Source organism: Scophthalmus maximus, chromosome 6 (genome assembly GCF_022379125.1).
Source record: "Scophthalmus maximus strain ysfricsl-2021 chromosome 6, ASM2237912v1, whole genome shotgun sequence".
Lineage (NCBI taxonomy): Eukaryota > Metazoa > Chordata > Actinopteri > Pleuronectiformes > Scophthalmidae > Scophthalmus > Scophthalmus maximus.
This window is the reverse complement of record NC_061520.1, coordinates 27,448,583-27,460,686: the sequence shown is the minus strand read 5'-3', so window position 1 is coordinate 27,460,686 and position 12,104 is coordinate 27,448,583. Positions and strand designations below refer to the sequence as shown.

General features: G+C 44.3%; 1 protein-coding gene across 8 annotated transcripts in view; it reads left to right on the top strand.

Moving 5' to 3' along the window:
• The window catches only part of plxnb1b (plexin b1b), a 130,006-nt gene that overhangs the window by 72,488 nt on the left and 45,414 nt on the right, over positions 1-12,104 (top strand). For 6 of the 8 annotated variants that reach the window (XM_035631523.2, XM_035631525.2, XM_035631526.2 and 3 more), the window contains 2 exons: positions 1,600-2,770; positions 6,800-6,982. In XM_035631523.2, the coding sequence (XP_035487416.2) occupies positions 1,610-2,770; positions 6,800-6,982 (1,344 nt within the window). In that variant the 5' untranslated portion in view covers positions 1,600-1,609. The remainder of the gene's footprint in view (positions 1-1,599; positions 2,771-6,799; positions 6,983-12,104) is intronic. The other 2 variants (XM_035631527.2, XM_035631528.2) reach the window with 1 other exon arrangement.

Sequence of the window (12,104 nt, the reverse complement as noted above, 5' to 3'; positions counted from 1 at the left end):
TACGCACATAAGCCGCTCATATGACACAAGCTTTTTCGGGAGCTGACATCACTGGAGAGGAATGTAAACGCATTGAACGCAAATCAACGAATTTACGTAATCAACATTATCGATTAAGTCGACGCGTCATTGCAGCCCTACTACGTAGTGCAGCAGAATTATTAGTAAGATCATTTAGGTTGGCCTATATATTTTTTAGTGGAATACAGGAACATCTTTACACATGCTTACTCAGACAGTAATCCAATCAGTCAGTTTATGCAGTTTTGCAGTGCATTAAATCCCTCAGTTACTGGTCGGAAGCTTCAATTAATGTTCACGTTAACCATCAGAGTGGAGAAAAATGTGATCTCAGTGACTTTGACTGTTACATGATTGCTGTTGCCTGCTGGGCCGGTTTGAGTATTTCTTAAGCTGCTGATCTCCTGGGATTTTAATGCAAAATTGTCTCTAGAGTTAAGTTATAATGGAGCAAAAAAAAAACATCCAGTGGAGGACAGCTCAAAAAGCGCAACATGTCAAACCATGAGCAGATGGCCTACAACAGCAAAGGACCACGCCAGGTTTTATTCCTCTGTCAAAAAACAAAATCTACAGTGGACACCAACACTGCATAAAAAGCTTTTTTACACAAGGGATGCTGTGCCCCTATTCCTCCTTGCTGTTCTGTATAAAAGGTGCGGACACAGAATGTGGGGAGGTGGGGTTTGAGGTCATTGTTGTTCTAGCAATAAGCACCGAAGGTAGTCACAGATTCGTATTAAGAAGCAGCAGACTGGAGTCCGGTTCCTGGGCATGAAAGAGAAGCAAAGTTAGACAATGGAGCACAAAGTTTTTCTCTAGGAATTCACAAGGTCATAGGCGCTGATTCTCACTATCGCATGGTTAGCTGAATAATCCGGCGACGAGTGACTGGTGTGCCGGTTTCTTATACTGTGAGTGGATGATTGCGCCCAGCCGTGCTGCTCCTCAGGGCCCCGTGAATACGTCTCCGCCCATTGACCAAACACACATACACAAAGCCAGGGGAAAGAGGGCGAAGGCAGATGGAGACGGACGAGACTGTGGAACAGTTCGCTCCAATTGCCCCAGCAAACCGACCTGCTTCATCCCAAAATTAAAGGGCAAACGACACAGAGAAGTTCACTGCAGTTTCAGGATTGAGCTTGGAGGTGGAAGATTATGCTATCTTTTTATTATTAAACATTTATTCAAAGGCATATATGCAGGATTTGTTTGTTGCTGTTTGTCAAACTCTTTTCAATGTTGGCAAGTCTTTACCAGCTCAACAAGGAGAGAGACAGAGAGAAAGCAGCAAAAACCGAGAAACCTGTAGACTGAATGAAGAGAGCGAGTGCTGATAGTGGAACACCAAGCAGTGAATCAGAGACACAAAACATAGTATTCTACTGCGATTACGTTCTAAAACACAAAAACAAGCTGCTGGAAGGTTTAGTGTAAATTCTATGCCCATGCATAGAGCCAGGCCCAATTCATGACCCTACCCAGGTGGTACTGTTTGGAGCATTGTGACAATTTAACTCCTGTGGTGAATGAAGTCATCGTTTCTAACAACTTTTCTTGTCGTTTTTCCTTCAGCTCTGCTGCCATGCCTCCGGGGAACGTGTATCGTCTTTCAGTGTTGGCAGTCCGTACACTGCTGTCTCTCCTCATGTTAGCCATTGGCTGGCCCCTTATCTTACTAACTAGTGGCGTTGTCCAAGGATCAGACCCCTCCCCCTCTAGCCCTTATCCCACCTTTGTTCAAAATGACACTGTGTTTGAGCACTTGGCCCTGCATCCCGACCACACTGTGGGTCGGGTCTATATCGGGGCCCGAGATCACCTGTTCCAGTTGAATCGATTCCTACAACCTGAGCTCCAGGTTGACACTGGACCTGTCACAGACAGTAGGGAGTGCTTACCTCCTGTTACTAAGAGCAACTGCCCTCAGGCTAGGACAACCAATAACCACAACAAGCTTCTGTTGGTAGATCCCTACTCCATGGAACTGATAACCTGTGGGAGCGTCAACCAAGGAATCTGTCAGAAACGTAATCTGGATTCTGTGGATATGGTACGATTCTCCACCACGAGGCCGGTCGATACTCAATATGTAGCAGCTAACCACCCCAATGTTAGCACTGTTGGGGTTGTTGTTCGCTCACATCCTGATAAGCAGCCACTCCTGTTTGTGGGCCGGGGTTACACCAGCAGCCATCCACCTATATCCACAAGAAATCTCGCCCAAGAGCCAATCTTTTCGTACGAGGAGACCGCCAAATTGGCTGTGGCTGGCCGTCTCTCAGAATATGACCATAATTTTGTGGCCTCGTTTGCCCATCGTCAGCATGTATACTTCCTCTTCCACAGACGGGACCTTAAATCACAATCTCGCGAGCATCGCACATATGTCTCTCGAGTATGTTTGGATGACCAGTCCTATTACTCCTACGTAGAAATACCATTAATTTGCCGTTCCAGGCCAGGAAAAATTTATAACCTGCTGCAAGCTGTCCAACTCGGGCTCTCCAAGGATGGTGCAGCGAGTCAAGGCTCTGAGATTCTTCTTGGTGTCTTCTCCACTATTTTGGCTTCATCAAATCGGCCCAGTGAGGACTCGGCCCTCTGCTTGTTTAACCTTGAAGATGTGGACCGCAGGATTAATTCCACCAGAGACCTGTGCTACACACAGATGGGTAGAGAAGCAGGAGTGGATGCAGCCTACATTGAGTACGAAGTCAAGTCCAACTGTGCCAACCTTCCAGAGGTGAGTTCATATGGTTAAATCTGCTTGTTTCTGTGGTAACTTGCTATTAACGCTGTCACTATTTAAAAATTCAAGTGCAATAAATGATCACAGGCATCTCACCTCTGTGCTTTGCCCAAAGGCTAAGACTTGATGTCATACAGGTCTAATGCAGTGTAATGAGGTCACTGGAGGTGGTATTTGTTTCAGGTTAGGTTACCCACATCCACTGCTGACATAAAATAAATCACTGCGGGAAACTGTGGATTATCCATTCAGGATTATCAATTTCACCACGATTTGCTAGTTTCTAGGACAGTGCCTGGAATTTTTGCAATGATTCAAATCAATGATTCAAATCCTTGGTCAAGAAGACTCTCAAACAAATTCATTTTGTCATTTGTCACAGACTTTTTATTTGTAGCTGTGTCATTGTACACAGACCTAGGTTGCAGATAACAGCATGACAGGCTATAAACTTTAACAGACAAGCATGACAGGCCAAAACTTGAAATGGAAATAGGACTGTATAGTCACTCTCTTGAATCTCACTCTTTGATGTGCCCACAATCTCATGTCTGGTTTTTATTTTTTGACAATGAGTAAATCTGGTGGGTTTTTTTTTTTACCACAGGCAATGAATAAAGGGTAACTGTGATTAATTGTGGCGGTAGAAGTATAGAATGTTGCAGCTGATTTTGCAGGGGAGACGGACTGTAAGTGGGTGGAGAAGTCAATAGTATATATCTGAAAATTAAAGTTAAGGTCTATTAAACAGAAAAAAAGTCATAATGTTGAATATTAAAAAAATATATCATAGGAAGCGAAGCTTCCCATCTGCTTGAAACTTAACTAGTAAGTCTGAGCTGAGGTTGTAAAATTCGGACTCTGTTATATCCTTAAATCTTTTGGTAAGATGTGTCGGGGGCGGAAGCAAGAAAGTAAGTACAGGTAGTTAAGTTGGATCGATTACATCTCACCACTAACAAACTTGGTTGATTTGGCACCAGACTGAGACCACCTTGTCTTAAGGGTCTCCATGAGATTTTCGTGTTCACACCTGCTCAAACAATCACACCAAAGGGGGATAAAGAATCAGCGTTGTATTTAACTAGACTAAAAGGTGAGAACAGTTTACTAGTTTAGCAACAGGGCATAGTAGATCAGAGAGACGGTGCAGCTTGCAAAATGTTTTTATTATGCCTAAACTATAGTTCAAGAGTTGTTGTTTTTGTAGAAAAGAATGGTGTCAGAGAGTATTGAAATACATTCTTATATGATAAAATTAACAGAACCCAGCACTTTTCACTTCAGACCTCATATTTCATATTTTATTTCTCTGAGTGATAACCATCACCTAGAGTTTTGGCAGGGAGGAACACAGTGAGCCAGTCAAATAAGCCACTATCCTTCTTGTATTCATCATACGGTTTACAGAAGAAATTCGCTGTCCAACTCATTCGGTCCTTTCCTTTTTAAAGGAGCAAATTTTTTCATTGACGACTGTGCTGAATAAAACGTTTTCTGAGAAAGCTGTTGCCATCCATCTGAAGCTGTCCATGGCTGTCCCCTTCCAGCAGAGTGACCTCTATCGAAGAGGATGAAATTTAATTTGGCATTTTTGTAACAGACAAATGTAATTCTGTGGAGGAGAGATTGAATTAGACATTAGATTTGCCCTCCCACAAGACCAACTCTGGAGATCCTCCTAGTTTGTGTGTGTGTGTGTGTGTGTGTGTATACAGTTTATCTTGGTCTCTACACCATGCAAGCATTGAATTTGGATTTGTGAGTTTGACATCCTTTATTATCACTTCACTGTGTTGAGGACCTTGAGCAGCACTGACCTCTCAACCTGTGGAGCCAGGTACAGCAGATTGGTTCAAAGAGAAAAGGTAGTGCGGGCAGTGTAATTTAATAGGATTACTGGTCAGGGAGCGATCGATCAGCTACATTAGCTGCTCTTGGTGAGGTGGAGCTGAGGGTAATGTTTAACAAGGTTTTTTATCAATGATTACTTACATTTGTTGTTTTTACATTTGGAGTGCAGGATTGTTTACTGTACTTACTTACAATTCACACACACATTGATCAATAAAAACCTAATTTCTCATAATGACAGAGACATGACCAGAGATCGTATTAAGTTTTGACGCCCCTTTAAAGGTCCCATATTATCACCTCGGCCAGGCCAACCACTTCCTCTGTTCACCTTTTGTGTGTTCACCGTGCTCAGAGCTTGGTCTGACCGTGCTATCCCTGAGCGAGGCATCTTCTGCCCTGGAGAAACTATCTCCCTGCTCCCCGACTACACAAAATTCATCGGTAACCAGTGGCGGTGGCGGCCTGCGAGGCGGAAGACGCCAGAGCGATCTGTTGAGGGACTGGAAGCTGGCCAAAGCTGACGTGACGTGGAACTGCTGCTGGGGCAGAGACGCCAGCGGACCGGCAGCTGTGACTGGGGGCGTGTCCGCAGTCACAGCAGTTGGTGAAGGAACGGCGGACAGTCACAGCGGCCTATCCGCCCGCTCCTTCACCCTCCAGAACAGCCGCTGTCTCTGCCCCAGCAGCAGCTCCACGTCGCGGGCAGCGGCCGACACCGGTTACCGATGAATTTTGCAAAGTTAAAATAATTCTGAGTTAGTTCTGGTCTCTTGTATTAATATCCTTAGGAATCCTGTGTAATGATGTAGCTTCTTGATTTTTCTTGTGAAGTTGATCGCTCAGCAACGGAATGACAGGTGAGCACTGGGGGCAAGGCTGAAGGCAGTGACTGTGTCGCTATGACATCACAAATATACGGCTGGTTTTATTAGGGGTATAAAACATTATGGCCAGGAAGAAGGATTCATTACTGCCTTGGGTATTAATGGGTAAAGGTGCACATGGTTGCAGTCTGCACAGCGCTGTGTTGTTGCATTGTAATCACAGGCTCCCATCAGCAAGTCTAGCCAGTGACAGACCAGCCTTTTAGCTTCCGTGCCATGGTCCTAGACTGAGCGTCATGACTTCACAACTATTTCAGTGCCTATAATATAGTTTAGGTCTATTCTTAGCATGCAGTCATCCCTGCTCATTTTCCTCTAATGGTTGGGTTATCATGATGTGGATAAAACATGCTGTCTAATCTGTCCATCACTTCACATGGCTTAATCAATACTGACCATACAGTATATAGTTGTTAGGAGCCTGTTCAGCCATATTATTACAAGTTACAAGTTGGACAGTTTTGTGCAGTGATGAGATCAGAAAGTATTTGGTGTCTAATGCAGTTGTCCAGTATGTGCCTGAGTAGCACTCTCTGTTTAATAAGGTTTCCTGTGTGCTGCCGTGAACCTGTTTTTTTTCTCTCATGCATGTGCACTGGGGTGATGTGATACACAGTCCTACTTATGGTGTCACACTAGTCCACTGGTCTACATGTGATTGTGATAGAAGAATGCTGCAATGCACCAGTAAAGGCAGGGAAGACGACCTGAGTTAGTTAACAATGCAGGGTTAAATGCAGTGTTAAAAATCACCCATTTCAATGTTTTGTGAGGAAGGAAATGTATTCAACATGATTGTTGAACCTTAAGGACACTAACAACCCATTTTGGTGAGCATTGAATATAAACATAGATTTTATTTGAAAAACAGGACCCCTTTGAGATAAACAAAATGTAGCAACCAACTACACACTATCCATCTAAACATGTAGCCCTCAGCAGCCAGAGCTCCCAGGTTCATTGCCTCTACTTCCTATTGTAAAGATTACGAATGATGAAGCAATGACCCCTCTTTCAAACGTCCTTGTGGAAAAAATAATATGCTTGGAAGAGAAACATACAACCTTCCCTTATGCCAAACTGGGAAACAAAAATAAAGGTCTATAAGGTTTAAAGTGTAGTTTGTTCCCAGGCCCCTTCACAATAAATTCTTCTGGAATTTTATAATCTACCAGAACATGGCTGTTATATTTTTGGTGAATGGCTAAGTTGATGAGAAATGAATGACTCATCAATTGAAGCACCATGTACTGAATTTTCTCTTCCGTGTCCCGACTCTCAGAACACCCTGGACGCCTACCCCTGCGGCTCTGACCACACCCCCAGCCCAATGGCCAGCCGAATTGCTGTGGAGGCTGAAACCATATTGGACAGCCCGTCTGCCCGTCTCACTGCTGTGTCCGTCAGTGTTCGGCTTGGACATACCATCGCCTTCCTGGGAGACTCCAAAGGGAACCTGCACAAGGTAACATGGTTTCCCAGATTTGAAGGCATGCACAGGATGCACTCACACTAACATAAGGTGCACTTTCTCTATGTGCTCATTGTTATTCTGTTATGCTGAAATGATTAATAGTCTGGCACACTTGACAAAATTATTTTGGATTCAGACCTGATTAAGTGAACATACACTGTGTTTTGGATATTTCTCATATAACTTGTTATTCCTTTGCTACACATGTGTCGCAGTCGATCCTGTAGAGATCCAGTTCAGCTCTTTTCTCTGTTCTCTTGTAAAGGTCTAGAATAGTCTCAGTGCTTAGAGGCAGACAGGCTCAATTCAGCTCGATAACAATAATCTCTGCTGAACAACAGCTGAATCCTGTCGCCTGTGAAGTAATGCTTTCACATTGTTTTTTGAGGTTTTATGCAGATTGTCCCTTTCTACCAATGGAAATCCTCCAGTAAATTATAAAAACATAGACACTCAGAAACCTTGGGGTATCACTTGTACTGTTTTGTCAGTGCCTCAGCTGTTCAGAGACCACAGACTCATTTCTAATAATAAGATTCCACCTAGAACTAACTTTTATAGGTAAATGTATTAACAAATCATGCAACTCTGGTAAGCAACCTCTGGACAACGCTAAGATTCATCACCATGTTAGAGCTAAAATTGGTCTTAAATTGCATCAATAATGGACTATAAAAGGCAATTAATTAAATAGTCTTAAATTTTACTTGTTGAAACCCAGATTTTGTTCATCTCCTCTCTAAAGTGACGTGTTCACCACGCTGTCAGTTTGATTGCAGAGGTGTCACAGTTGAAAGTAGGGCCTCCAGGTCAAGTCAGAGGGGTCATATATGGCTACGTCTCTGTAGGGGTCAAAGTGTCAAAAATGGCCTGTTGTGGGTAAACAACTGGAGAAAAGCAGTGGGGATAACAGCCATTTGTGATAGAATGAAACATGTGAGCTCAGCATGTGTATGTTATACCTCTTTCACACCAAAATTACCGCGTTGACCCGGGTTTTTTAAACGCGGGTCGACCCGCATTTAATCGGCAATTGGCCACTTTCACACTGCGAGCAGACCAGGTTCTGATGATCGTGTAGTGACAGGTGGCGGCCATAGGTGATGGTAGAGAGCGGTGCACACCATAAAACAAAGAAGAAGAACAGTGTAGTAAACAACAGAAAGCATGGTAGCCAGTGAGCCGGTGGTCAACGCTACCTTATATCTTGTACTTGTCACTCTTTCAAAGTTTACAAACTCAGCGCAGTGTTACGAGCCGAGCCTGGCCCTGTGTTAGTTGTTACTACCAACGAGCCAAAGCTAGGCTAAGCGATCTAGCTACATGCGAGAGGTGTCTTTACTACAGCTGGTGAGGTAACAGCAGTTACCGACGGAGGAGTCAAGCCTTCATTGCCTCTGTCATCGCGCAAATTAGCGCGTTCACCCGGGTGTGACGTTTCACATCAATGCCAATCGGAGGTGAAGCCGATTAAACGTTTTAACACTGCAGAAAACGCCGGGTGTTAGCTGGTTTAAACGTTTTTTTTGGCCAGTGTAAAAGGGGCTTTAGAAATGATATAAGCTATTTAGGACATGTTAATCACAGAAGTACAGTATATAGAAAAGGCACATCAGGATTTGTCACTGATTGCCCAGTAGCTTGTAGTTGCAATTCAGACTAGAGTTGTAGATTTCAGCCCCTTCAGTAGAGTCACATTACCAACATTGATTGATTAGCGGAACCCAGTATTGCCAATTTTGTTAGTTTATCCTGTTGAGACAACTCATTTTTTTGTCACTTGACCTTGTTTAGTAGTCTGTGAGAAGCAATAACCGACTCTAGTAAAAAGTCTCTGACATGGAGGCCCTGGCGGATGCGGTGGTAGAGAAGCAACATGGCTACCTGGGGTCCCGCTTTGATCAGCTGCAAGAGATGGGAAAGGGCACCGAGGAAAAATTGAAACCTATCCAAACTGATTAACTGACTGAGTGTATTGGCACAGTTAAAGTAGATATGGGCAAGTTACGTTCTGTTGTTTTGAAATGATATTCTGATATGGAGGACAGAAACCGAAGATGCAACGTCCGCATCACTGGCCTGTCAGAAAGCCTTGAGGGGTCTAACACCATTCAGTTCCTCACCCACTAGCTGCAGGAGTGGTTCCCCTCCTTGGGCAATCTCGAGGATGAGATCATGCGCACCCATCACCCATTGCCTGACAACCACAAGAAACAAGGTGTCTCTCGTACTCAATGCTTTCAATGTTCTCCAATATACCACCCACCAGAACATCCTCCGAGCCGCTAAGAAAAAAACCCTCACAATCAAAGGACGGAGGATTCGCTTCTCGTCTGACTACTGTAGCTATGATTACCATGAAGCATCGCCAGGCTTCCTCTCAGGTGATGGATTTGACCAGAGCCAAAAGTGTGGAATTTTTCCTGCTTTACTGTGCTCAAAGTTAAAGGAGGCGGCCGAGTTAAGACATTTCCATCCCCAAAAGAAGCTTGACACTTCATCGCCTCCCTGCTGGGAGCGCAGGCTCTACAAGCGGCCGAGGATAAGAGCTGGAGGATGAGCGTGCACCTGAGGTCATGCAATAGCGTTCTACATCAGGAACCAGCATATGTAATGCACACTGCGCCCGACTAAATTCATACTGCCTTACTTTAATCGGGATACAAGCAACAGCATTGGATTGTTTATTTTTGCTTTTTTTGCCGAGGCTATGCTCCATGCCGCCTGGAACTCTCACCACAGTGTCGGACTAACATGATGAAGGGAAGATGTTGCTGCTGAGCACCGATGGGAACTACTAGCTGTCTATTTGGGCTAGGGTTAGGGTACTATCTATTAGGAACTGTGGCGGGCTGAATGCGCCTCATAAGCAAACTAGTGTACTGACTATGCTGTGCCGCCAAAAAAATGTATCTGGCTCTCCTACAGGACACACCTTCTTAATAGAGACTTGGGTTGTATTGTTAATAAGGTCTACCATACTATTGCTACCCCTTCGGCTGACACGAAAACCAAAGGATTTGCCATCATAATTAGACGCACCCTGAAAGTTAAACTGTTGGGCCTATGGGCGGACACACCCGGTAGAATGACATGTGCTAGAGTTGAAATGAGCAGGAGAATGATGGCCCTTATCCCTGCTAATGCCTCTAATACTTTGGATGAAGATTTTTATACTATGCTAACACAAAGAATGCTGGAGCTAACTGACTATGCGTTTGTGGTGGAGGGGATATGAATGCAGTATGGCATGCGAACAAACGCTCAGGTGCAACCACCTCTAGGGATTATTGTTAAAGAAAGACGAGGATCCAACAGAATGTCAAAATAACAGGCCTCTCAGTTTGTTAAATTCGGACCTTAAAAGTTATGAAAAGGTACTTGCCCGGCGCATTCAGGATCATTTATCAGAACTAGTTAACTGTGATCAGACAGGTTTAATAAAATCAATGCTAGCCACAGATAATGTTAGACACCTTCTCCATGTAAAAGATGCTGCAGGTGACAAAAACTCCCCTGCATCAGTGCTGTCCCTTGATGCTATGAAGGCATGTGACAGATTTGAATGGCCCTTTTTATGTTCTGTCCTGAAAGAAAAAAAAAAGTCATCCTTACTGACCGCCAGAGTTAGTGCTTAACACTGGAGATCTTCCGTCTCATGCATGTGCAGGTCAAGTATTATTATCAACAAAGTCACATGTGACCTTGGATGACCACTGGCTCAAGTTCAGGTGTCATCACAAGATCGTTTCCTTTTCATCTTCTCGCTTATGCAGGTAAACGCACACTACTGGGATAACATTAGCTTTGGCTAAATTATGGAATATTCATCTCGTCCCTTGTAGCCTTGTGACCTCATCAGTTGGAGTTGTGGGTTGCTTGCCCTCCAGAGGCTGTGACAAGCTTTTTCCTTTTCCAGAGAGGAATCAGCAGATTTGCTGTTCGGTTCTTCGCCGGACTGACATACGTTCCGATCCACGTTCATCACCAACGTGAGACCACCTTTCTCAATCGGTAAGACTGGTTAAAGTTGACATTATGCTAGCAGGAGTTAGCAGATGCTGATACTGTGTCAGTGAAGCGCGTCTGCGCTCCTTTTTCACTGCATGTATCGTTTCCTACACTGATTAGCAGAACTCATGTCCTGTTCTCGCAGTCAGCAGAGTGTTCTCGCTCAGTCTAACTCGGTGGAACGCTAGCACGAGCGTGTGCTCGTCGCTGGATATATTGACTACTTCTGTCCTTATGAAGAGAGCGTCCTTGCTCCCTCTCACGGCATACACTGTTCCCTGAAGAAAGAATAAAACAGAGAGAGAACAGTAGAACACCATTTAAAATGTATAGGAATACACTGTTTTCTGACAACATTACTGTGTAGCTGGAGAGGGTGTTTCCGCTCCTCTTATTGTAGCATTATACATTGTTTTGTGTAATGTGCTCCAAGGGCTGTCGCTCAGTCTAACCTAGTTGGACGCTAGTATGCGAGTAGTCACACTCTCCTCTCACTGTATAGACTGTTTCTTGAGGAAAGCTGAAACAGAAGGAACACAGTAACGTACTATAGGGGGTACAGGACTATACTGTTTTCTGACAAATGTACTGTCGGTGGAGAGAGTGTTTCCGCTCCTCTTACTTAACAATATACATTGCTTTGTGTCCTGTGCTTACGTTTAGCAGAGTGTCCTCGCTCAGTCAAACGGTTGGACGCTTGAACGAGCATGTGCTCATTTTTAGCTATTTATTGACAGCTACTGTACTGGTGAAGAGAGTGGTCTCACAACGTACTGTGTAGGTGGTGTGAGAGTTTTCCACTAAGACACCCTCTCACTGTAGCATTACATATTGTCTCATGTCCTTTTCTCACAGTCACCAGAGTGCTCTCGCTCAGTCTGACTACAGTGGTCCTCAGCGATTGGATGGCTGTTTTTCTCCGGCACCACTACTCCGATTGACTCTAATGCTTGTAAGACCTGTATGGCTCCTCTCCAGCCCGAGGACGGCCATGACCTTTGTCCCTATTGTCTGGGCCTCGGACATCTGAGCAGAGGACCCATGTATGAATTGCAGTTACATGCCTCGTGCAGTAACAGCTGCTAGACTGGCTGAGGTGGAA